General features: G+C 37.7%; 1 protein-coding gene across 1 annotated transcript in view; it reads left to right on the top strand.

Moving 5' to 3' along the window:
• LOC135216088 (cytokine-like nuclear factor N-PAC) overlaps window positions 1-27011 on the top strand; it is a 284091-nt gene extending 257080 nt beyond the window's left edge. The window contains exons 10-12 of the mRNA XM_064251099.1: window positions 8017-8179; window positions 12437-12619; window positions 23316-27011. Coding sequence (XP_064107169.1) covers window positions 8017-8179; window positions 12437-12619; window positions 23316-23515 — 546 coding nt within the window. The 3' untranslated portion in view covers window positions 23516-27011. The remainder of the gene's footprint in view (window positions 1-8016; window positions 8180-12436; window positions 12620-23315) is intronic.
• Window positions 27012-27858: the final 847 nt, after the last annotated feature.

Genomic DNA, 27858 nt, shown 5'->3' with positions numbered 1-27858 from the left:
TGAAGGGACCCTAGGATTCTTTCCTGGTTTCTCCTTGATGTTTGTTTGCATTTGAGAAATTGCCTGACAGATTTTGCTATTTCCTTCCGTTTGGCCACTGGAATTGACAGATTGTGGGAAGACAAATCCCATTGGATTCCCAGCCACTGAAAACGAGACTCCGGGGTAAGTCTGGATTTCGTTTTGTTTATCTGGAACCCCAGATGTTCCAGAAAGTGAACTACCTTTTTGGTGGCTTTGAGACATTCCTCGACAGTTGGTGCCCAGATCAACCAATCGTCGAGGTATGCTGCTACCATGATCCCTGAGTTCTCAATTGCTGCACAACCACTTCTGCTTATTTTCGTGAATACCCTGGGGGCTACATTCAGACCGAAGGGCATCACTTTGAATGAGAATGTCTGATTTCCTAGCCTGAATCCTAGGAATGGGCGGAAGTGTCTGGCTATAGGGATATGATAGTATGCGTCTGTAAGATCGATGGAGCATGTGACCGCTCCACGCGGAAGTAAGGTCCTTACTTGCGAGAGGGTAAGCATCTTGAACTTGTCGCAACGAATGAAAGAGTTTAGCTTTGACAAGTCTAAGATTACCCTTCTTTTTGTTGAGCCTTTCTTTGGCACGCTGAATAAGCGACCTTGAAATTTTAGATGCTTGACTCTCGCAATAGCTCCTTTCTGAAGGAGTTCCTCCGCGTAATCTGTCAATTCCTTTGATGGTATTTGGCGGAATGATTTGATTGGAGGAGGATCTTTGATCCAACTCCAACCAATCCTTTGGACACTATGCTCTGTGCCCAATTGCTGAACCCCCACCTGTGACGGAAGAGGAACAGCCTCCCTCCTACCTGGGGAGCCTCATTGTTGATGGGCGGGTTGACCACCACGCCCTCCTCTGAACTGCCTGCTCCTTGTCGCCCTTCCTGCGCCACGCTGGCGAAAGTAGCCTCTCGCCCTACCTCTCGATTGCTTGTTAAAGGGAGGGTAGCCCTGACCTTCATACGTAGGGTTGAAGGCCGGCGAGAGTGCGTAGGAGGTCGAAGGTTGTGATTGAGGAGACAGCAGGAGGATGGGCTGGTTCTGTTTAGAACTAGCAGGTTGTCCCTGTTGGGTAACCGGGACGGCCTGAACAAATTGCTGCTGTTGCTGGTGTTTCTGGTAAGGCTGGAACCTTTTACCAGACTTCTTTGGTTTCTTACCAGCAGTGGGGACGGATTCTTGCTTCCTCTTGGATGAAATACCCCACCTAGCTCTAAGGCTCTGGTTGAGCCTAGCAGCCTCGTGGTGTACTTCATTTACAGCGGACTCTGGGAAGAGATCCGCTCCCCACATGCTAGAAGCCAGGAGTCTATTAGGCTCGTGCCTAATAGTGCACTCCTGCAGAACGTGCTTTCGGCAATTCCTCCTAGCTTGGAAGAAGTCGAAAGCATCCGTCTGAACCGTCTGAAGCTGGGATTTGGCCAAGATCTTAAACAGAGGTTCCGTAGCATACGAGAGAGCAGCCATCTCCGTTATGATCAGTGAATTGAGGGACCTGCCAAACCTAGTTCGCGCGTCGAACTCCGCCTGAATCAAGGAATCAGGCAGCCTTGGAAGCTTCTCGCCGAACTGGTCCATGGCGCAGTCCGGTTTGAGCTTGCCAAGCGTGAACGTGGCTGGCAAGTTCTCCCACAATTCTCCAAAAGCTGGGAAGAGCGGAGAAGTAGACTCCGCCTCCCTTAGCTGTGGCATGGGCTCATCCTTGAGGACTGCCTGAAGAGTCCTCTCTACTATTTTTTGTAGCGAACGGAAGAGAAGCCTCCTCTTCCGTCGCAAAAATAGTGAAAGGACTCTTATAGGCCTGGAGCTTGGTGTTTGTGCACTCCCAGTCCTCAAGGCAGTGAACCCATTCCCGTTGGGCATGATCCCTACTGTAGAGAACATCCTCCCTAGAGATCTTGTCTTCCTAGTAAGAGCCTAGCATAGGACCGATGTCAACGGCTGGCGTCAAACCCGGAAACCCGGGGGATAAAACTCGAAGTCCTCAATCCTTCGAAGTTCCACACTCCGGATAGAGATTCATACCATCCTTAAAACGGAGCGTAAGCGGCTACTCTCCATGGGTTTATCCATAGAGAAAGCTGGCCAGTGAACCCATTCCGTGGCGGCATGATCCCTACTGTAGAGAACAATCCTCCCTAGAGATCTGTCTTCCCTAGTAAGAGCCTAGCAATAGCCGATGAAAGGCTGGCGTCAAAACCCGGAGGATAAAAACTCGAAGTCCTCAATCCTTCGAGTTCCACACTCCGGGATAGAGATCATACCATCCTTAAACGGAGCGGTAAGCGGCTACTCTCCATGGTTATCCATAGAGAAAGCTGGCAGAGAGTCGTATGGCGGGAGCTGGAAAATACCAGCACTTGGCACTGGGGAGACTGGAAGGGGGACCTGAGAGAGCCCAGCTACTCGGTCCTCATTCTCTCTAACTCTGTTAGAGAGATTTTGGATGGACTGGCCTGATTGAGACAGAGTGCTCGACAGTTGTGCGAACATCTGCTCAAATTTCGTCCCCAGGGCGGAGACTTGCGAGCCGACCATCTCGCCCACCTGTTGCATCACCACTGCTGAGAAAGCAGTGGGATCAAAGGTGCTGGGTCCCGCTCCTCCCACCGGCGTTACCGGAGTGGATGCGGTGGAGGCCGGAGAAGGCATTGGCTCGGCGGGAGCGCGAGCCTTCTCCTTAGAAGCCTTGCTTCTAGAGCTCTTCGAGTAAGAAGAGCTCGGCTTGGCCTTCACCGCGTCAGCGTAAGAAGTCGAAGACTTCTTAGCCGAAGAAGACGAAGATGACTTCTTAGAAGTCGTCTTAGTTAGGGTCTTCGGTTCTCTCTGTCCCTTCACCTTTGGGGGTACAGAGAGAGCGGGAGAGCGGGTAGGGATCTCAGATCCCACAAAGCCTTGGAAAGAAGCGCTTGAAGAAGGGACAGGAGAAGATCCAGGAGCGCCCAAGGAAAGACCTTGGGCGCCCGACACACCTACCTCAACCAACAAATCCTCTGCCCCTACCGCCATAGGCTCGATGTTGAGGTCCAGGGTAGCGACGTCCGGGACCGACTCCTGTGTGGCTACGACCCCGAAAGATTGCTGCATATCTTGCTGGATGGAGGCTATGAGAGGGGCTGCGGACAAGGGGTCAACATACCCTGTTGACTTGCCCGCGGGGAAGATCTGGACGGCCAGCTTCTTGTCAAGGATGTAAGGCTGGCCTTTGGCGGCGTTCTTCCCGAAGCCGCCCACCCACGCTTTCAGGGTAGCAAGGGCGACCTCCCTCACACCAGTAGCCTGAAAGAAAAGGTGAGATGAGCTTCTAGTGGCGGAACGGGGTTAACAAACTTATGTCTAAGAGTTGTTAGTAAAATGATAAAGAAGCCTATAATCGACTTACCCCCTCCGCCAGCTGACTGACTAGGTCGTAGCAGATGGCGCAGGCTTCCGGGTGCCAGACGATCATATCGTTGAATGGCGTGGCACATGGAGCGTGAGACCTGCACTCATCGTGGCCGCAGGGGTCGTACAACGTCGCGTTGCATCCCAGGACCTGACAGTTGGTAGCCTGTAAGTGGAAAGATACATGAGTATCAGGAGAACACTTACAGCCTAACAGTTGCTCCGCTGGTGCCGGAGCGAGAAAGTTAGATTAAACCAGAGCCCCGCCATAATACGTGTGATAACAAGGTTGGTTGGTTGTCCTAGGCTATTGCTCCGCTGGCGGCGGAGACAAGAGATAGAATCCAACCAGGTGTGGTGGTAAAAGGAAACCACGACGAATAATGGCGGGGATGGTAAACATATGAATAATAAAATTAAACAAATCATCGTAAAATTAGGGTATATCCTTAAAATAACAATAATATCAAACCTTTCTCCACCCGTCTACTAGAAGAGTGCCCGGGTAAGAAGCAAGCTCCCTTCCGGTAGCGGGGGAGAGATGTAAGGATATAGTAGGCAAGCAACCGACCACTAGTAGTGACCACCCCGCCCGCTGGCGGAGCCAGTAATCTATAACCAAAGGTGCCCCGGCTGCGACGGAAGGCTCCGTTCGTTATAGAAAGGGAAGGTGGCTGAGCAACTGGGGAAGGGGGGGAGGGTCTCGGCGTAACACGGCGGGAGAGAGAGAGGGGGGGGGGTTGGCCTACTCCTCCCCGTCTCAACAACTACCCGCTCGGAGACTCGGTACCCTATGAGTGGTCGCCCTATACCCCCCGCTGGGAGGAACCCCTGGCCACCTCAGAGAGAGAGGGAGCAAGGCAACTGAGGTTGTCATGACAACCAAGGGGTCCCCCAGCGCCTCCCTATACCTGGTAGGGAGGGAAGGGGAAGGGGAAGGTGCGATGGAACACGTGACCGCAAGTGGCCTAAGCCGCGAGCAACACAACCGTGGGAGGGCCACGTGAACCAGGCTGTACCAATACATGGGACATGCACCTAGGCTAGCCTAACACCCTAAATAGAATAAAATTACACCGTAAAGATGGAAAAGACACTTTTAGTAGAAGAAAAAGAAGCCCAGGAGGAGGCAAACTGTTCCGAGGAACAGAAGCCTACTCGGAGCCAGCGATAGCCGATGAAGAGCAAGAGCCGGGATGCTGGGCTGGAACAAATAATAGCCCTAAATACCAAACTAAGAGAAATGGTAAAGGGGCTAATCTAGCTAAAACTCAATGTAAAAAACGATGAACGTAATATAGTAAGCCCATAAGTATAAGAAGTCCCAGTATGGAGGACCGGGAATTCTTAACGAGGCAGCATGGCGCCGCCACGAGACAACCGGGAAACCGTATATGACCTATTAGAAGGAAAATACTGGTTCCCGGAAGACAAAAATACAGTAAAACATTACTTATGAGGCACTTAACTTAGCCGTTGCGATGGCAGAACGTTCCATGATGATGGTGATAAAAAATCCCGTATTAAGCACAAGCACAAAGAGAATGCGTCTGAACGCTGGCGCTAATTATTAAGGATGTCCGCTAGGGGCGCTGCTGTCCGTGGCGTCCTCTAGTAGTAGTAGTGGCGGCCGCATCGCCCGTTGGTATCAGCTCTCTCTTGTGGGGATTCTGATTGGAAGTTCTAATTGGTGAATGTCTCGTGGTAGTGTTCCCACTCGCCCCTATTACCATACCGACACTTCTTTTTAAGAGTGAGCGAGTCAGTTTTACTGACATTTTCTTAATTTTGTTTTTCTCTGGTAATTTTAGATTAATTTTACCTAGAAAGAATGATATTAAGGATCCTTTCATAGGCCGACACGAGCTGAGCCCAGAAATTATTGTGCCAGCTGTCATAACTTGGAATTACACCATAAATGATAGATATTGGAAACATTAATCCTATACATTTGGGTTAAGTTATTTATCTGAGTAGGTTTAGAATGCCTTTTTTTTCATATGCTTTATGCATCTATGCAATAACTATGCACCTATATTAAGCTGTGACCCGAAAGGTGATTGATATATGTCAGTTGATGAAGAAATCTCCTAGACATTATTGATTTTTGCTTATTAAATTTAAACAAAGTGGAACCTCAGTTTTCGTACATAATCCATTTCAGAATATCTCAAAAAGTTCAAAACATACAAAAGTCAAAGTAATTCACATAAGGAATAATGTAAATCCCATCAGTGTGTTCCAGACACTAAATAATGAACATAGTTTTGCATACAGAAAACAATGAGAAATGTTTTCGTACATCTCTTTTCATACGTTTCGGTACTATTCGTAGAATTTTTTCTACAAAATTTTGTCTTGGTTATTATATATTTCCTTGGTTTTCGTATACTCGGAAACACTCCATCCATTGCCCAGCGCGTGACCAGGCCCCATATCAAGCGCCCAAACAAAGCATCCCATCTTCTTTCTTGACCCATTCTGATTTTGTGTTCGTTGTTTTTGTGGTTTTTTATTTGAGGGCAGCTGCTAAATAAGCCATCATGGGGCCAAAGAAAGTTCCAAGTGCTAGCCCTTCTGTAAAAAAAGGCGAGAGAAACACTATGGAATTTAAGAAAGAACTCATAGCAAAGTGTTGGAGGAAGTTGCATGCCGATCTCCATGAGAAAATGTCTGCAACAAGTGCTGCGGTTAGTGAATTTAAGGCCAGCAGACACTGGTTTGAAAAATATAGAAAACAAATTGGCATACATAATGTACCTATTTCAGGGATTATGGACATGTTTGCAAAGTTGAATGATGTAAACAATTCTGTGGAGAATTATCATTCCAACAAAGAAATTATAATCTGTGTCTCCAACATGTTTAATGACAGTGCCATGTTTAACTTTAGGCAAATTTTAAAGAAACGCAGAAGCAAATGTCTCTGAACACTTTTATTATGCGACAGGGGTTCAGTAACTCTAAAGCTGGTCCTAGTGCCATTAAACTGAAGTCCTATAGGGAGATTCCCCTTCCAAACAATAACCCCTCCTCCTTCTCCCTCTCCCTTCCTCACTGTCTTCCATACACTAACAAATGTTTTCCATAAAGGTAAGAGTGATGTTAAATATTCATTTATTCAGTTCATTAATCATTTATAGAATTTCTCATTGTTTTCTGTATGTGTTTATTCCCTATCAAATGTATTTTTAAAAATATTTTTGGGAGTCTGGAACACATTACTGTAATTGTATTTGCATTATACCTTATGGGAATTATTGTTTCGGATTTTGTTGGAGGTTCTGGAACGGATTATGTATGAAAACCAAGGTTTCACTGTACAACATTGTTCCTTGCAAGCTTTTGATTTAGTTGATAGAAATTATTAGTAAATTTTAAGCTTAGCTTTAAACTTAGGTGTTGGTATTGTAATTACTGTTATTACTGTTTGAGTTTGTTACTTGGTGTATTATTATACTGTTTTTTGTAGTTTCCCTCTTTACTTTTATTCTTTGATGATGAAAACTGGTAGATGAGTACCTTTTGGGTTGGAGACTATTTTTTAGTTAATTTTGACGTTAAGACCTTTCAAGGGCAGGTCAAGCAAGTTACAGGTCAGCATCTTACTTTTCATTTGTTTTAATTAAATTTTGTCACTTCATACATTTAGAATTATTAAATATTTCTTAATATATTAGGTCTTTGGTCTACATTTCAAGAGTATATTATACTGAAATTCTAAGCTTTCATTTTTCAACATGTCAGTTTTTTGTGATTTTGATGAAACTTGGTAGCTAAGTGCCTGTCGTGTCAAAGTTGTAGGTTTATTGAATGATCAAAATTTGTTTTTTATCAAATTTGGTCAGTAAGTACTTTTGGGGATAGTGATCATTTTTACTAATATTTTTACACTGACAATTTTTTTTTAAGTCACTTGGAGGGTAGTTACAGGCAGTCACTGGCTTATGATGGGGGTTCTGTTCTTGAGACGGAAAATCATTAAAAATCCTAAAACCTTACTTTTAATACTTTGGGTGTATTAAAAACTGTGTAAACTGCCTTTTTATTGCATTTGTAATATGTCAAATAGTAATATTTGTTCATCTGATCAGAAACAGATTAGAATGAGTTATTATTATATTGTTATTTTTTCATCATAAAAAATTGTATTAAGAAAGTTGAGTTATATTGAAGTTGGCAGTTTTCCACATTCTAAATTTTAAACTTTTGAAATTAAGAAAGCTTACCTAGATGGAAATAGTTTTGCTTGAGATACAGAATTTAAGATTTTTAAAATGAAAAAATTTCTATACTATTAATGTTCATTTATACCATGTTATGAGAAAATGGTTTTTAAATGAAATTATTCCAGACTTTTTTTTAGCAAGTTTGACTGTTTTTTTGTTTTCAAAGGTGACACCAATTAATAATTAATTTTTTATTGATTGTATTAAGACTGCAAAATTTTTCACAATATTAACTCGTTACAATGTGAATTAAGATTTCTTTCTTTTCTTGTAAAGACATTAATTTGTCACATTCTGGAAGATTCACATATACAGTACTGTATTCCTGTTTGTTGTACCATTGTTGACGAGAATCTACTTTACAGGCAATTAATAGCCGTGGAGGACGTTACTTGGAAGCTCAGGTGCAGGGAAGCAAAGTCCAAGCAGAAGAAGGGACATTAGTCATTTTGGCAGCTGGTGACCGAAGCTTATTTGACGATTGTCAGAGTTGTTTCCAAGCAATGGGCAAAAATTCATTTTATCTAGGTAAGTATGCTTTTCTCTTATAGCATTGCATGAATAAATAAAAGCCCTACTTTAATTGAAATATGAGTCTTATGTGCAGACCTTGCCTAATGCTAGTACAGTCCAACCTCTTAAATCCAGAAACCTTGGGACCAGGCCATTGCCAGACCAAAGAAAATCCCGGAATATTGAATATATCCATAAAAAATTAAGCCTGTAGGTAAACTTAGTCTTGCAAGGTAATTCCACGTACTAATAGCTTAGTTCTGATGTAGCCTAGTACTTGGCTACATTCTTACACTGCTGTTTATCATTTTATTACTCATATATTTTAGCTTCATAATTTTATAATGTTATACTGTATAATTTTATTTAAAATAATGTACTTTAACACATTTAGCCTACATTCCCGAGTTAGCCTAATTGTAAGTTAACTACAATACTAAACTTCTCCTAATCTGCACATTATTACTGGTAACTTTCATATCCTAATTTTCGTATCTTCATAATAATTGCTATTAGTTTCTTCATCATTTAAGTTGATTGTAGAGGATAGTGAGATGTAAAAAAAAAAGAATGAATTTTGGCAATCACAGTGCATTTGAATGTTGCCGTCAAGAAGTAGACAAAGCACACAGCGCTATCTATTGAGGAAAATAAACACTAAACTGTTCGCTAATGAAATATAAATTTTCTTGCATAGATAAAAATTTATGCTTGTGCTCCTTACCTCTAGCATCATATGATCTCATGGGTTGCATATCGAATAGGTAAATACACAGTTACATAAAAGAAATTATCAAAACTATCACCTGTCTCTCAAGCACACAGAGTAAGGAGTTCATGCAGTGCCAAATATCTCATTGTTTTGTGTAAAAGTTCAGACTTGGTAAAGCCTTCTCAACTAGATATATTTACAAATATATTTATTCCTGTAAGGTTAATATCAAAAGCATATTTGACTTCACATATTTTCATTACCAACAACTATTTTCATACAAAAAAGAATACAGGCAGTCCCTGGGTTACGACGTTCCGAGGTTACGACGCTTTTCAATTATATTCATCAGACATTATTTCCAGGGTTACGACACATGTTCCAGGTTTACGACGCCTACAACGCTCATCTGGCAGATGAAATATGACACCAAAAATGCAAAATAATCAATATTTGAAGGTTTTTTGATGAAAGATGCCATAAGAATGCAGTTTACATAGTTTTCAATGCACCCAAAGCATTAAAAGTAAGGTTTTCTTACGATTTTTGACGATGTTCCGGCTTACGATAATTTTCGGCTTACGACACGTCTCAAGAACGGAACCCCCGTCGTAACCCGGGGACTGCCTGTATTGCCATAATCTTTGCAGTTTTGAAGTTGTAAACAATATGTGGGGCCACCCCGGTGGTGGCAAAATGAACTAATGGCGGCTGATTTAAAATAAAGCCAAACCACAGGAGTTCCCAGACTATAGAATACCGGTTTTAAGAGGTTCAGCTGTACTTTTCATTCATTCAATTTGTTTTCTTCAACCACCATGTTCCATTTTTTTCTCTCTCAAGAACAAAAACAGCCGCCTAACCTATTAAAGTTGTAACTCCTAAATTATTCATAAAAACAATTGATAAAAATGTAGAAACAACATGCTTAAAATTCAGTGTGCATGTACTCTAGCTTAAAATTCAGTGTGCATGTACTCTAGCTTAATAATTTAACAATGAGCAAAGACTGGAAATAATTGGAATTCCCCTAATCACAGATTTCTGGTATCCTGTACTTTTTATGATTTATCCAGTACTATATACAATACTTAACTTCTAGCGTTTTGTAAAATTTACCAATTCCTTGTTCCATTCTTTGAGTGTTAATTTTTTGGTATAATATAGTATAATATATCCAAAATAATCTTTAAACTTTCTCAAAATGAACAGAGGAGTATGTGTTGGAAGGGTTTTGGTGGTACATTTTGCACATCATTTTGTGTTTTGCTATGATTTTTGGAATTTAGTATTTCCTAGTTTTACAGTACAGTATATACATAAGTGCATAGTTCTGTTGTGTTTGGTGTTTGAATTCTCAATAACTAGCATTAACAATAAGGCTTATTAATGTTCTAGGTTAGGACTGATAATGTATGCCATATTGTTTTGCTGTTTATAATTGATGCAACCTCATTCTTTTTTTTTGAACTTATGATTTACAAGTGGGAAAATGAATATGATTTACAAGTGGGAAAATGAATATCTATCCATTATTGGATTTTTTAAGCCTTCTATAGAAGAAATTTTTATTAATGAATGCAAATTGAATTTTTTTTTCCATTGTCATGTAAGGATGATCCCAATGTCCTTTAACATTCAATATGTACATTTCAGATCTGATTAATTTTACCTTTTGATTTTTCTGCTTTTATTAGCCCTACCAATAACATAGGGGATGGCTTTAGTTTTACTTCTGTCTGCTTGCCTGTCTGTCCATCAGTATGAATCATACCTGGTCTCAACAGCTCTTTCTACTTGGTTGAACATTTGGGATTCTATCATTTTTACCTGGTTAGGTTACTGCTCCTATGCAGGTGAAGGAATTTCAGTCAAACATATTTTGTCTTGCAACTTTTCTCACATGATTGAAGAAGTTTCAATCAACTGGTTTCAAAGGTGGACCTCTCTCTGGTTGTCTGTAAGCATGTTTGTCAAGCTTAATTTGTATCACAACCCCTCCTACAAAGTTTTAGATATATATAAGTAGGCCATCATGCATAGCTTGGGATTTTAATTAGGCTAGGTACAAAGGTTTACGATCAGGTAAACTTATACAAAGGTAGATCATGCACTGATATTCATGAAGGGAGATGTTCCCTTCTGTTAAATTTTTTCAGTCACTTTGTCATCACAACTTGTTACCGTATTATTACGGTCAAACCTTGGGTTTTGTATTCCTTTCTTTTCGTACGTTTCTGTTTTCGTAATTTTTTCTACAAAATTTTGTCTCGGTTATCGTACGTTTCCACAGCTATCGTACACTCGGAAACACTCCATCCATGGCCCAACTCGTGACCGGGCCCCTTATCGAGTGCCCAAGCAAAGCATCCCATCTTCTTTCATGACCCATTCTGCTTTTGTGTTTGTTGTTTTGTGCTTTTTGTGCTTTTTTTTTATATATAAGTGCAGTTGTTAAATAAGCCATCATGGGGCCAAAGCTTGTTCCAAGTGCTAGCCCTTCTGTGAAAAAGGCAAGAAACACTATAGAACTTGAGAAAGAACTCATAGTAAAGTGCTGGAGGAAGTTGAATGCTGATTTCAGGGAAAAAAATGCCTACAACAAGTACTGCTGTTAGTGACTTTGAATTTAAGGCCAGCAAAGGCTGGTTTGGAAAATTCAGAAAACTAATTGGCATACATCATGTGCCTACTTCAGGAATTAAGGACATGTTTGCAAAGTGGAATGATATAAAACTTTGTGGAGAATTATCATCCCAACAAAGGAGTTGTAGTCCATGTCTCCAACATGTTAAATGACCATGCTGTGTTTAAATTTAGGTAAATTTTAAAGAAACGCCAGAAACAAATGTCTCTGGACAGTTTTGTTGTGCGACAGGGGGTCCAGTAACTTTCAAGCTGGTCCTAGTGCCAGTTAAAAATGAAGAGGGGAAGTAACCTCAGATAGTACTAGTGAAAAACAAAGAGAAGTAACCCCAGATTGGTCCTTGATACCTGAAGGCCTTCTGGAGGGATATTCCCCTTACAAACAATAATCTCTCCGCTTCCCTCTCCCCCTCCTCGCTGTCTTCCATATGCTAAGAAGTGTTTTCCATAAAGGTAAGAGTGATGTTAAATGTTCACTTATTCATTTCATTAGTCATTTATATTTATTTCTCATTTTTTGCTGTATGTAAAACTGTGTTTATTTCCTATAAATTGTATTTTTGGTCAATATTCTTGTATTTACATGGTTCCTTATGGGAATTATTGTTTCGGATTTCGTGGGAGGTTGTGGAACGGATTATGAATGAAAATTGAGGTTCCACTGTATTGTTAATAAATATACTCTAATGAGACCAATTAACCATTTAGCATTCCTAATTCGTTGGGCAGGTGCATGGGTAAATTTGTTTTGTGTGCTTGGATGGTCATAAAGGGACATAATCCAATTGTTTGACTGTTAATGTGTTTATCATGCTTACTTTAAGCTTCTTTCATATTTGAATATTTCATTCAAATTTAGAAGTTAAATCATCTTGCTTAGATATTTTTGAGTTACTTCATATTATCTCTTTCAGCAGGTGAGGTTGGCAATGCTAGCAAGATGAACCTTGTGCTTCAGGTTATGGCTGGTGTAACTCTTGCTGGGTTAGCTGAGGGTATGGCACTTGCTGATCGTGCAGGCCTACAACAGAAAGATGTGATGGAGATCATGGAGTTAACAGCTTTAGCTTGCCCTCTCATGATAGAGAAGGGAAAAGGTAAGATATGCCTGATGGTACTCAGAGGTAGCGTCAGGATTTGACTTTAATGAATGGAAACCTAACAATGTGTACTAACTCACATCTCACTTGCCTTTTTGAGTGGTTTGCTAATATTAAAGGTTATCACAAATGCTCCTGGAGGACATCTATGAAGTTATAGTTTTTGACTTCGGTAATATTTTTCTGTTCGTACTGATGCTCTTCATAGTCTTGATCAGTGGCCTTTTCATATCTATTATTATATTATGTATTCATATTTCACCTTCGTGCTGCATCCACCCTTTGCTCTCTTTTTTAGAATTTCTTTGCCAATATAATCAACCCTTATCTTATTTACTGGAAAGGAAGTGCTGAGGAAGAAGAAAGTAGTAGATATATAATATTTACTGCTTTTCAGAACTATGTATTGATTATTTACCGATAAGATGGAAAATATTCCAAGAAAATTATAAATACATCTAGGCATGAACTTTGGACTAGGGAGTGAGTCAAGCATTCACTGAGTACTCAATCTTCCCTGTCACATCATATTCAATACAAATCTTTTCACTTTCGTCGGAAGGCCCATGTTTAATATTCCGAAAGGGTGAAATGAATAATAGCAAGATTTCCTTAACCAGTAACATCAACTGCCACTCAAGTACCTGAATTACATGATTTAAGCAAATGGATTAATACTCTTAGTATCCCAAACTTGGCAGTTACTTTATTATTATAGGTTATTTCTACACTAACTTTTTAGAAGTCTTTTATTTTATATAAAATCTCTTTAATTGAATTAAGTGTTAATTACAGTCTAGGTTAAGCTAGAAATGCTATGGAATTACTCTTAGGTGTGAGATGCCTTGAAAGTTCAAGTGTAGGCTGTACTGAAAGATCCTTGTCACTTATCAGAAGTTCAGATCCCCAAAAGCATATGTTAACTACAGTTTACAAAATATATGGTAAATAATTACACATGTTTGTGCTGTTAATATATAGTGATAGACTGCTCTCAGCACAGACTTGGCCAATCCACTATTCTCCAGCTTAATGTTAAAAACTGTAACTATCATCATAGTAGTTTCCAACCAAAAATACTAAGTCTTTCTAATGAACACATTATTTGGAAGCTTAAATTTCAAGTCAATGGCCTTTGTGGACATGTTCCATATGAATAGATTTTGTATACTTAACTTCAAGTTTAACCCACAGGCCAGGTGCAGTGGGTTTCATTGACCCTTAAACACCGAAGCGGTATTTTAAAAATTGTCTCCCGTATGCCAGCAGCGTTCGCGAGTGAGCGCCGAAGCGGATTTTTTTTTTTTTTTTTTTTTTTTTTTTTTTTTTTTTTTTTTTTTTTTTTTTTTCCAAAAAACATCCCAGCACACTTAGTTTTCAAGATTAAGGGTTCATTTTTGGCTCCTTTTTTGTCATTGCCTGAAGTTTAGTATGCAACCATCAGAAATGAAAAAAAATATCATTAACATATATAAATATTGGGATATATGACAGCGCGAAAAAAAATTTCATATAATTGTATGCAAATCGGGCTTTGAGCAAAATGGTTAAAGGTAACGATTTAATATTTTTTCGTTGTATTGTAAACTAAATTGTGATCATTTTGGTGTATAACACATTGTAAAACGATCAAGGCAACACAGAAAATATTATCACAAAATTATGCATAAATTTGTAACGAGCGGACGTAAAAAAAAAAAGCCGTTTTAAAAAATTTACCATAAATCGAATTATTGTGCTAGAGACTTCCCGTTTGTTGCAAAAGGAAGGTAATTGATTGAATATTACTAGACTGTAAGTGTTGTCGCTTACAATTGCAGTTTTCGACCATTTCGGTCGAGTTAAAAGTTGATCGAAGGACGAATTTTTTCTATTTATCATTTATATGAAAATATTTCAAAACTGATAAAAGCTACAAACATGGGTTGTTTTTTTGTTGTATTCTACATGAAATTGCACACATTTTCATATATAAAACTTTATATAATGGTTAATTTAAAATGGTGCAAACATTACGACAATCGGACGAAAAAATTTATGATTTTTTCGGAAGAGTTACCACGCGGACGTAAGGAAAAAGTTTATTTCATAAATTCACCATAAATCGGAATATTGTGCTAGAGACTTCCAATTTGTGGCAAAATAAAGGTAAATTATTGAATTTTACTATAATCTAATAGTTTTACCTTACAATTGCGTTTTTTGACCATTTCGGTCAAGTCAAAGTTGACCAAATGTTGAAATTTTGGCACTTATCATTATTTATATGAAAATATTTTAAAACTGATAAAAGCTACAACCTTGGGTTGTTTTTGTTGTATTCTACATGAAATTGCGCACATTTTCATATATAAAACTTTATGTAATGGCTAATTTAAAATGGTGCAAATATTATGACAATCGGACAAAAAAATGTATGATTTTTTCGGAAGAGTTACCGCGCTGACATAAGGAAAATTTTTTTTTTATAAATTCACCATAAAACAAAATATTGTGCTAGAGACTTCCAATTTGTTGCAAAATAAAGGTAAATGATTGAATATTACTAGAATGTAAGAGTTTTAGCTTACAATTGCATTTTTCTACCATTTTGGTCGAGTCAAAGTTGACCGAAGGTTGATATTTTGACACATTGTTATTTATATGAAAATATTTCAAAACAAAAAAGCTACAACCATGGATTGTTTTTTTTTTGTTGTATTCTACATGAAATTGCGCACATTTCCATATATAAAACTTTATGTAACGGCTAATTTAAAATGGTGCAAACATTATGACAATCAGACGAAAAAATGTATGGTTTTTTCGGAAGAGTTACTGCGCGGATGTAAGGAAAAAGTTTTTTTCATAAATTCACCATAAATTGAAATATTGTGCTAGAGACTTCCAAGTTGTTGCAAAAGGAAGGTGAATGATTGAATATTACTAAAATATAAGAGTTTTAGCTTACAATTGCGTTTTTTTACCATTTCGGTAGAGTCAAATTTGAGCGAAGATTGAAATTTTGGCACTTATCGTTATTTATATAAAAATATTTCAAAACTAATAAAAGCTACAACCATGAGTTGTTTTTAGTTGTATTCTACATGAAATTGCGCACATTTTCATATATAATGCTCTATGTACCAGCTAATATAAAATGGTGTAAAAATTATGTTAAAGTAACAAAATAATTTCTTGAGATGTGTCGCTGATGTTTTTTAGTGCAAGAAGAAAGAAATTCCTGCTTGCGTGGCTGGGTAACGATTGTGAACAAAACAACGCCTTGATCCGTGAGCTCCCAGCATCCCCCAAGGCGCATGATTCAAAAGTTTCGCCTGGTAGGCCTATAAGTATTTTTCCACAAATTTTTAAAAAATCTTTTTTATATCGACGTACCATACGTCCAATCAGCACCCAACTGACAATTTATATCGACGTTTAATACATCCAATCGGCATTAAAGGGTTGATAAGTAGCAAATTCCACCCTCAGACACAAACACGAAGCATTGCAGTTTATTTATAACAAAGTTACATATAGTGGAAATATTCTTTTATTGTTTGTATGGTGCTTTTACGTTGCATGGAACCAGTGGTTATTCAGCAACGGGACCAACGGATTTACGTGACTTCCGAACCACGTCGAGAGTGAACTTCTATCACCAGAAATACACATCTCTCACTACTCAACGGAATGAAATATTCTTTTAACAAAATTAAATGTAATGTATTGAAAAATAGAATTGAAAATTACTAGTTCCATTTTGGGAAGATAAATGCTTCACCAATTGCTGATATCAGTACTTACCGTTCTTTAAAGTTTTCAGTAACTATAAACTGACATTGCATGTCAGTTATTTTTTTTTACAGGCGAGTAAGCACAAGAAGTTTTCATAAAGCACATATGAAATAAGCAGCTAGCATTAACAATTTAAACCGTAGTCATTAAACATCATTCCTTATAGTTCTACTAAACATTGCATTGCATTAGCTATTGCCACATATTAGAAAGTATTGGAAATGTTATTTAAGTTGACAATAAATACCTTCATCTTATGTCACAAGAGGTGCTGCTCTTTACAAACTGCATGGAGCAAGAATATTTAATGCCTGAAATGCATTACAAGAGCAAATGGTGAAGTGAGTGGAGTTAAGATTATTTAACAGGAGAGAGCATCATGGATGAAATGGAGTTAGATATCTACTAGACTAGGTAAAAAAAAAAAAAAATTATTACATAGGGTTCGTCTTAAGCCAAACAGTAATATGGGCACTGACGAGGAAAATACAGATTTTTAAGAGATGAAATTTAAAATGTTAAAATTCACAGCTGGAATACTGTAGGAAATTATATTACTAATTAACTGGTGGAGAGCTATGGTATCGAGGCAGCAAAAAGGACCTAGATCTCAAAGTTTTAGATGGCTGTATGATGTGAATGAATGAGGAACAGTTAGCAAGGAAAGCAGTAGATATTGAAGTAGCAGGCAAAGACTTTTAATGATACCCTGAAAATCATAGAGAACAGGAATATGAAGACCTATCTAAGGGAATTCGGGAAGAAAGAGCACAAAACAAAGAAGAAGGAATATAATCTAGCCCTATAAAGGGAAAAGCTGACATAAAGATGCTTATGGTGATGTATCAGGAAATAAATAAAATAATATGTATACCGTAAAATAAAGTATGTATACAGTATGCATTACAAGTCAGTAAAACTAAGGCAGTAATCGGCATCAATTTGAATTAGTTTTAGAGTCCTTTAAAGTTGAAATTGTCATCATTAGTAATAGTGTCATGGAGACTTGCTTATTGTAATTCTGTAAGTAATGAAAGACTCATGGTGTTTGGTAAATTTACTTTTTTGTACCTCAACAGAAATACAAATGCCTTTTGCTTGTTTTACCAAACTATATGTGGTTAGTAATTTTGATGATACAACATTGTCCTCTTTAGACTGAATGATCCTATTTCACAGATGGGACTCATCTTCAAGTTACTGAACTTCTTTATTTCCCCTCAATTTTGGTATTTAATCATTGAGGGGAATTCTGCTCTTCCCCCACTTCCCTCCTCCTATAAGCAGTCTGTCTTGATTAGGTTGCTTTAGGGCATGGTGTGAGGTTGCATTTCTGAGGCACTAGATAGTTTCCTCTTGAGGTTCTGGCTGATGGTCTTAACTATTATCAGGTGGTTTAACCAGGCAAGTGAGTCACGGTTCTGCTTGCAAAGCTTTTGTTTATGAATAAGGAGTGAAAATAGCAACAAGTTGTAATTTAAGAGTTTAGACAGCCATGTAGTAAGAGGATGAAGAGACTAGATGTAAATAAATGATAAAAATAGTGTAACTGAAGCCAAAAGAACTCAGCAAAGAATCTTTACCTTAAGTGTACTGTGGAGGGCACACTTGTTGATGGTCTAGCTGTTGGTTTTATATTTTTGTGAATATAGTATTATTCCAAAAATTCATCTCCAGTTAAGCTTATCCAGACCTGAAGGCAATTTGAGTAAGTCTGCCAAAAATGTGTGGGAATTTATACATAACTTTCCGGTATTACTTTACAATATGTTTGTGGCACTAGTAGGGCCAGTGAGGTATGAAATGCAATTAAAAAAGTAGTCCTACACACACACACACACACACTAGTAAAATAAATTTTTAAAAAGTAGTAAACTGTAAGTCTTTTGTTATAAATTAGTGATTGTGTGAAAATTTTAAAGCTAGGTGACAATGAGAGGTTTCATGACCTGGCTATTTAGGCTTGACTAGTTATAGGTAGGTGGTTCAACCTTTTCACATCAAAAATTATTTTTTGGAAGATTGAAGATAATGTACTGGTTTTGATCAGCTTAGATGGATCATTCCTTGAGAGTTGGATAAGAATTTTATGGAAATACTGTATATGCCAGCTTACAAGGCAACCTTTTACTTTTGAAAAATCTCCCCCAAAAAGGGGGGGCTCTGTCTTATACACAGAGTATAAAAAGCAAACCTTAAATCTTGCTGAGGTTTTTAATGGTAGGTTACCCTCTGAGGTGTCAATAATTGTCTATAGATAACTACAGTCACAACTATCGACACTAAACAAAACTCCTGTAATAACTGTAAAAACCATAGGTAATTCAAGTGAATCACTAGTGACACAACTATAGATACTATAAACAAAACAACTGTAATTACAGCAATTACCAGTGGTAATTAACGTAATTAGACATTAGGATGAGGGAGCTCTCACTTTATTACTAGCTTTATCCAGGATACCATTATTCAGATACAGTTTTCACAATATCCCCTCTTAGCTAAATCAACTATCAATAAAAATAAAAGATGGCAGTGTGAAGCTTTGGTCAAGTTAAAAGCAGTAAACTTTGCAAAGGAACGTAATAACCGCACTGCAGCACACTAATATTGTGTAACAGAAAAGAGAAGACGAATTAAACAGCTTGCCAAAGACTGAACGTGCACTAAGAACAGGGACTGTACATTGGCTGATACTTGAAAAAGATGTAGCAGACACAATGTATGAATGTCAGCAAAATGTAGTATGTGTTATGACATGAAATACTGGCTCGAAGATGAAGAAGAATTTACTCTTCTTCTCTTGGGCCGAGGATCAGTCATGAAGTACCGTATCCTCCAACGCTTGACTGGTACACTCAGTGACGTCATTGAATTTTGTGATGACGCCGAACTAGAGGAAGAAGACAATTCACGTCTTTTCTTTTTGTCTTTCTTATCTATCTTGTCTTCTAGAGCTTGTAATTTCTTCATGACTGTGTACCAAAGAGTCAGAAAGCGTTTTCGTCTCCAGAGGCAATGAAGTAGTGAGAGAAGAGTAGGCTGTGACATCATCGCTTCATCCATGCCCGTGTGTGACGTCGGTTGTGACGTCACCACGCTTGTAGGGAGAGATTGAGCTGCTGCTGCTGGAAGCCCTGTGTGTGCTGTAAAAGTACTTCCAACGTTCTGCATCACCGGAAACATTGATGTTGTCGTTGCCGTGGCATTAACTCCCATAAAATGCAGGCCAGGGGGATGAGGAACATTCATTGTTGTCGGGCCTGGGTGTAAACGTGACGCCATATAATGATAAGCAACCCCTCCAATGTTGGTACGCCTGGTAAGCCTAACTGACCACATTCCTTCCATTCTCTGCACATCGGGGGTGACACCTGGAACAAAGATGGCGATGCTCCCCCTCTCCCTGCCGGGAATGACGGAGCATAATTATGTATAAAATTACCCAAAACCCCTCCTGGAGTTTCCAATAACGAATCGCTAGAAGAAACTGAAGGGGTACAGGAAACATAAAAAACAGCAGTCTGATGTATGCCGATACAAAAGAAGCCGACAACGCTTGGCCATCCAAAGATGGCGTCGTCTCCTTTCTTTTGACTAGCCCTTCCCATAAAACTTCATCCATTGTTCCACCGACCAACCACGACAAACTGAACAAGGATTAGTAATAGTACATACGTTTTCTCTGCACCTACTACATGTTGGATGTGGATCTGTAGACTCTGATGTCAAAAATCTTGAACAAGGAAACCCACTAACTCCTGGGCATTTCCTTTGTCTCTTGCAAGAACCCAAAGAAATTCCCATTGGTGAAGCAAAATTCTCCATCTGACAACATACACACACCTAGGAGATCACACCCACACTGAGATCACCCAGAGAGAGAAAATAGGAAAATATGAATAAAATTGGGCAAACTAAACCGGCTTTAAAACAGATGGAAAGTGATCACGTCATATCTTAAAGGCGGTATGAAAGTAACTGATGGGTCACAAGACACCAAGGGCATTCTGGGAACTATAATGCCCCGTGACCTGGTATAGATGCCAATAGTCCCTGGATCTCATAAGTTTGTTATTAATTCTACTGGTTTCTAGCTTGGTGCTAGATTATCCTAATGTTAAGACCGAAGGTTTGTTAGTCATGAAAAATACAAATTGCTTTAAAATTTGTCATATTTTTGCATTCAATGATCTAAATCATACCCAGATTCTGGCATAAGATTTAAGGCCTCTGCATCTTTGTGTACTAGGTTCATGAAAAGGAATAATCAGGTATTGAGGCAAAAGACAAAAACTGCACAGAAATTGCTGAAAGATCTAGAGGGCAAATTAATCCACTTTCATCAATATGTAATAAGACAATGCAAGGAACACTACCATCCCTTATGTAACATTGGGAATATGGATGAAATGCTATGAATTTTGATGTGGTTTGAAATAAAATTGTAGACACAAAAGGCGTAAAAATAGTGTTAATTAAAATAACAGGACATGCAAGGTCAAGTTTTACTCTGGTACTATCATGTATCTCAGATGACTTCAGACTAAAGCCATTGGTAATTTTTAAAAGAAAAACAATGCTAAAAATCAAGTTTCCTGTTTGAGTTTTTGTACATGTCCACAAAAAATGCTTGATGGATGGAGGTGGGATTAAACTGTGGCTTGATCATATATGTAGCTGGGCTGTATTGAATGCATAATTTGAAGTAGTTTATTAGAGATTTTTATTGAAAGATAATTTAGTTTTCTCAAAGATGAAATATGTTATAAAGGCTTGAGGGAAAAGAATTGAAAATTGCCATTGCTGTCGTAAATCTTCCCTGCTGTCACAACACAGACAAACCAAGACATCTCGAAGGGAAATCAGAACTAATGAGCCATGAAGAAAATGTGCTTGACTGTGCTGGAAGTCTCGGAAGGCAATTGAGTTTGAAGGAAAGTAGATGTTTAAGCACAGGGGATGAGAGAACTTCACCCCTTGCCAGTGATTGGAGGACATACATAAAAAGTCCTTATCCAATGGAAACACAAGAATTCCTGACAACCTTGATCATACAGCAAGAGGCGGTGCTTTTGAAAGGACAGTGCCTGCCCAAAAGTGACATCACGGCTGACACAAGCAAAGGGTGAGTCACATGAGCAGAAGGAGGGCAGAAAAATAAAGGAGAAGCAGAGTTTAGACAGCAATGGACATAGAGTCCAAAGAGAGGGGAGCAGTGAAGAAACCGAAAGGCAGGCAGTGAAGTGTGTGTGTGTAGTGTGTTTAGACTCTTAGAATAATAAGTCCCCTCAAGTAGCTATTAACAGTCTGGAACCAGTTAAGAAACTTTAGGTGGAATAGGTGAAACATGTATTATAAGAAGTGCCAAAATATGTGGTATTATAAGAAGTGCCAAAATAAGCAAAGAATGGGAATAATTCATCATTTCCCCTTGAACTCTTGAAATTCTTGAAATATATGGAGCAAGCAACCAAATGTTCTTAGTAAACAATGTTGTACGTTACTGTGGGATATGTTTAAGGCTCATTTAACTGACAACTCAAAGACATTGCTGCCAAGAATAAACAGACGTGGCAGTTATTCCTGGAAGATTGACGTCATTGTCTATCAAATTTATTGGATGGTATGGAGGATGACTCCTTGCAGGAAGAAGGAGAAAAAGCAGAAATTGACATGCTTTCAGATTTTGAATTTGATCCGTACAATAATTGCCTTACAAAACATATCACAAGACGTCATCATCGAGCTTGATATCAGATGGTGAACATGGTAATGAGTTTGTAGGATTGTTATTGTTTAAAAATGTTTTAAAATGTTTTAATCATTGCAAATAAAATATCCTTTATATTCTTTACCAGTATTTTTAAAAAATTACCTCACCATTGCTTATGCTTACATCAGCTGATAGTGTAATGTAGCTTAATAAATTGGAGGTTTTATGTGGTGACTTTCTGAAAATGTTATTCTAATAAACATACTTAAAAATAACTTATATTTAACATACAATTTTACTTTATTTGCTCATTTTGCAAGTTTTATCACTAATAAATTCATTGTCTCTGTCAAAGTTATCAATTGTTGGTGGAAGAGGAGGGCCATACCTAAGCTTCCTTCTCTGTCTTTAGTAAATTACATAAGAATTATCAATAAAAAAAAATTTTCCTACAGATTTAGTCACATTTTTTATCTTGATTTTGTTATACCATACTGTAATTATATATTTCAAGAACATAACATGCTTACATATAAACACCAACAATTTGCTTAATATTCTCATCTGAAGTTGGGAGGGGCCATCACTTTTGGTATACAAAATGAAACACACTTGATTGGTAGGTTGTTATGGCATAATCATGCACCCTTTTGACTCATTGGCCACAGCCGTACAACTCAACATACTATTATTATGAAAAGTTGGCTAGATATATTTTGAAAATTACAGTTATGTAAAGTGAAGGATGCCTATATGTGTTAAGTACTTTCTATCTTCTCCTCACCATCACACTCTTCCTCCTCTCTAGCCCTCCTCTCCCGTTGCTCTACACTTGCAGTGAATTTTTATTCTAAGTAAACAAATTTATTGATAGTAACACTGTACGTACATGTAATCTTTAAAGAAAATTACTTTATCTTAAACTTAATACAGTATATAATAATTTGTTTTTCATGCTTATGTCGAATATGAAATGGTTTTTATCTTGACTTTAGAATTCATACTTAAACTAAGTCTCGTGTACACATGGTTAAATACGTTGTGAGTCATGTACGCAAACTTCATTAATGCTTTTTCTCCTCCAGAAATTTATTTTCTTGTTTTCAATAAAGTACCAGTATAAGGAAAAGGAATGAGTTTACATTTACTGCTATGACATCTTTTAAGGACTTGTTTCTGTTATTTTTATATTTTCAGCAATTATTGAGGGTGGCTTTCCAACTCACTTGCCACTTCAGCACATGCAGAAGGATCTTCGTTTAGGGATGTTGATGGGTGACTCCTTGGAGTTACCACTCCCCCTCACAGCAGCCACAAATGAAGTTTTCAAACATGCAAAACGACTAGGTTATGGGGCCCATGATGTATCTAGTGTGTATATTCGCACACGTTTCTAACAGAAGATTTACCGCTGTCGTTTTTCTATGCGGATCTTGACACTGGTTGCAAAATTGGTTGAAAATCACCAGCATCATAATTGTGCACACTTGAACCTTCCATAATGTAATGAAGATTTCATTTTTACCATTTGATATTTTTGTCATAAAATGGTAGAAGTGTTGCACTCATTCCAATGCAAAATTCCACAGTTTCTCTATGTCACTACCATAGACTAAATATGCTCTACCTTCAGGTTTATTGGGCACTTTTGGAGGCGTTTTATGTATAATATACTGTTGAAGGAATTCTACCGAGGCAGCCTCTCTCTGCTGGGTTGTCACTGTAGATGGTTAAAGCTGTGTTTCCAAGTGCACAAGATTTGGCTTTGGGTGTAGGTGATTTCCATATTGTGACTGCAGTTTAGTTGTTTAATTATTTTTACAACATGGAACAAGCTTATTAAAGAATTTTAGATAATATTGTTTTTTATGTTATTTGGTGCTAAAGTTGTTGTCATATTATGGATTTAAACCACATGTACTACTGAAATAAGAAAATTTTGTACAAAGAAGTGCACCTACATGATGAAAGTTCAATTAGTAATGTAATTGCTTCCAAGGCACAGATGCCATGTCTTCATTGTCTCTGTACAGTTGTAAAGTATGTCATTCAGACTATTGACATATAATAATTAATGTCAGCTGAAACCTCAGTTTTATTTTTGTTCTATAATTGGTGACTTGAATTTCAGTAAAAGAAACTGCCTATGTATCAAAGTTTTGTCACCTAGAGCTCCAGTTATGCCTTCATGTGGAAGAACTATTCAAGCCAGGTAGATGTTGCATTTTTTATGTAAACTCATTTTAATATTCACTGAAAATTAGACTTTTAGGCCTGATTTTATAACCATGTGACATGTATTTTTTAAATGAGGTGCAATTCATTATTATAAGTAGTTGGGGATATGTGATTGTTTGTTCAATTATTGTCATTTTATTCCATTCCTTCTGTTGCGTATGTTGTGTTTAAGTTTGAAGGATGAGCTCTTTACAGTTTTATAGTATAACTGTGGTTCAATGTATTCTTTAATTGTTTGATGAAAGGTAGAGATTCGAAGATGTACCTAATTTTGCCACTGGAATAAAGATGATAATTTTGAGTTCTCATATCATATCCCTATCTCAAAGCAGAGCCTTTAATAAGTTTAATGTGCAGAGAATCTACAGTCTTCACTTCAGTACAAGGACCCTCCTAAGCATTTTTAAATTTGCAAGAGAAACCAATCTCTGAAAGTTTTAGACATCTACAGAAATGTGTTGGTTTTGCTAGAAATTCAGATACGTCTAAAAATGTTACAAACATGCTTTATATGTGTGTAATATTGCAAAAGAAAATATTCCTTACTGTTCCTAACTTTAGTGAGTCATAAAGGAACTGATGTTGAAGTATACTTTAAATATGAAAATGAATTTAGATTTTTATTAGATTTATGTTGCATAAGACATTTTTTAATAGTGAGACATTTATTTTTCAATTACATAATAGGTATGAAAGGGATCATGAGATGTTTGGTACTTGAAGTTTTTTTTATATGAATGTCAGAATGAGGTCATTGTAAAATATATCTTTATTTTAGGCATACTATGTAGAGCAAAGTTTAATTGTAATTTGAAGACCAAAAATTTACAAGAGAAATCCAAAATTTTTTAAATTTATCTTTGTCTTTGAATTCTCTTTACAGATACAGTATACTGTGGTCCCCCCATATTCTGAATTTTCTTTACAGCTACAGTATACATTGGTCCCCCCATATTTGTGGGGGACACATACCAGGCCACTGCCGCCGCCGCCCCCTAACTCCCCCCCAGCAAATAGTTGGAACCCCCAATAAAAACACTTAAAACAGCCTATTGTGTCAGTTAAAACTCAAGAAAACCCCACTAAAAATTTATATACGTACTTGGCTTTTTTATCTAGTTTTATTACAGTAAGTGCATGTTATGATGAAATTGATAAAAAAAACTAATTTATGGATATTTCTCTTAGAAAAATACCGCAAATAAGCAAATTTTCCGCGAATACTGGGGAGAGTTCCAGAAAGAAATCCACGAATGCGTGAGTCTGCAAATCTGGTGAACGCGAATACGGGGGGTCCACTGTACATAAACGCACCACTATGAATTATCAAAGATTTAGTTTTAGTGTACAGTATTTCTGACATTTATTTGTGTTTGTCTTGAAGTAACTTTCAAATATAGGAAAGCTTCAGGGGTACACAAACAATCAACTGCTGAAATTTTATTAGGAAGTTATGATGTGAAGAACTTCAAGAATTGCATTATACTTTTTGAAGTCATTCATATTTCATATGTCTGTTTTACTGGGTTTGTCCTTGGAGGTTGAATAAATTCATTCACTTAGGTAATTTAGGACATAATGCTCATGTCTGTTTTTATGTGACTACCGCCTTTGTGATCAGATGTAATAATACATCTGGTGATATCTGTATCCCATCTATCATTCACTTTGAAAGGGTGGATTGATCTGCAGAGTACCTTTGAAGCAGGCCATGAAGTTTTAAATCTTATCAAATTGAATTGTTTGTAGTTTACCTCTTGATTTTCAGTAATATATCCTGGTTTTTCATGATTGTTTCAAGACTGAAATGAGGCTTGCAAGTCATTTCATAGGGCTCTGTGATCTTCATAATTTTACAAGTCAGATTTGTTTCAACACTGCAATGGGACTAACAAGTCACTTTGTAGGGCTCTGTGTTCTTCGTAATTTTATGAGTCATAGTTTTAATATGTTTAGTAATAATGATGAAAGCAGATAACTGCTGAAAATTTCTTGCTCATTTTTCAGTTGCACTTAACATTTGTCAGCAATACAAGGAAATAATTGTTGTTCCTCTCATGTTTTAAAAGTTAATAGTAGATGCATCATTGATTTTGGTCCTCTGTTTTACAGTCTACTGTACCAGTACTGGTAGTTTTTTAAGAGACACTAAACTGTGGAATTGTTGTTAGCTTCAAAAAGAGATGATACACCTTCACAACCAAACAGATAAGAACTGATATTTATAATAAGAATATATTAAGCACAGGGTTTTTAAAAAATTGAAAATTATATATATATATATATATGATATATTTTTTATTTTTAAAATATTTTAAGGTTTATATTGAGAGTGTTATGCATTTTAGTGAAGTGATGTAGAGTTGGTTTCTATTAGATGAAAGCAGCCCTTTTCTATAAAAGTTTTCAAGTTAATAGAGACCTATGTGAAAGTTTTGAGTTGGATAGTTTGGCCACAGAAGGGTTATCATCTCTTGCACTATATTCATAAACTGTTTAGATATTTTGAGTCTATGTAATATTGATTTAAAAACCTCTTCTCCCACTCACACAAACACATTTAAACCTTGTCTTGTTTATGACTACCAATATATTTTGTACTAGTTTAGATGAAAATGAGATTTTTTTATAAAGTTCCAATAAAACGATTGTGTATTTGTTGTTTTGCTACCACTTTTTAACATATCATAAAACATTTCATAACTTATTTGGGCTCGTAGAGTTCATGTTTGTGGTAGGTGGCTTCATGTTGAAGCTGAAGGTCCACAGTGGGCAGTACTTTTGAATAACAGGCTCTCAGTACAAAACAAGGTAGTATTTGTTAGGGGTATCTAGAAAATATTCAGAAATGAGTCTGGTATTTTAATTTTTTTGTAGGTATAATTTGTATGATTTATTGTTTGCCATTTAATATTTTGAAATATGTAGATAAATCTAAACTATAGTAAACTGTGCTTGTATATAGAATTTGAAATTATGGTTCCTCTGTCTTTGGAAGTGAGAGAAGACCTTTGTTGGTGGTTGGACGACGAGAATCTGTTGAAGGGTGTCCCTATGCTTTCTCTCCCACCGGACTTCCTTCTGTTCTTGGACGCCTCCCCCGCAGGTTGGGGCGCGCACTTAGGCGGCCTCATCGCTTCAGGCGTTTTGGGTTTGGAAGACAAGCAGCAACATATCAACGTCTTGGAGTTGAAGGCGGCTTTCCTGGGTCTGAAGGAGTTTTGGGGGGAGGTAGAGGGTCACTGTCGTTCCCATGTCGGACAACACCACGGTGGTAGCCTACGTGAACAAACAAGGAGGCCTGGTTTCTCAGCAACTTCACGCATTGACCATCGAGCTTCACCAGTGGGCAATCAACAGTTCGGTAGAACTCTCAGCCAGGTATATCCCAGGGAAACGGAACGTGGTCGCAGACAAACTCAGTCGCTGGGATCAGATCCTAGGCACAGAGTGGTCCCTTCATCAAGTGGTGGCAGACAAGCTTTTACAGATCTTGGGGGAG

The sequence above is a fragment of the Macrobrachium nipponense genome, chromosome 6, assembly GCF_015104395.2.
Source record: "Macrobrachium nipponense isolate FS-2020 chromosome 6, ASM1510439v2, whole genome shotgun sequence".
NCBI classification, from domain to species: domain Eukaryota; kingdom Metazoa; phylum Arthropoda; class Malacostraca; order Decapoda; family Palaemonidae; genus Macrobrachium; species Macrobrachium nipponense.
This window is presented reverse-complemented; position numbering and strand designations above follow the sequence as displayed.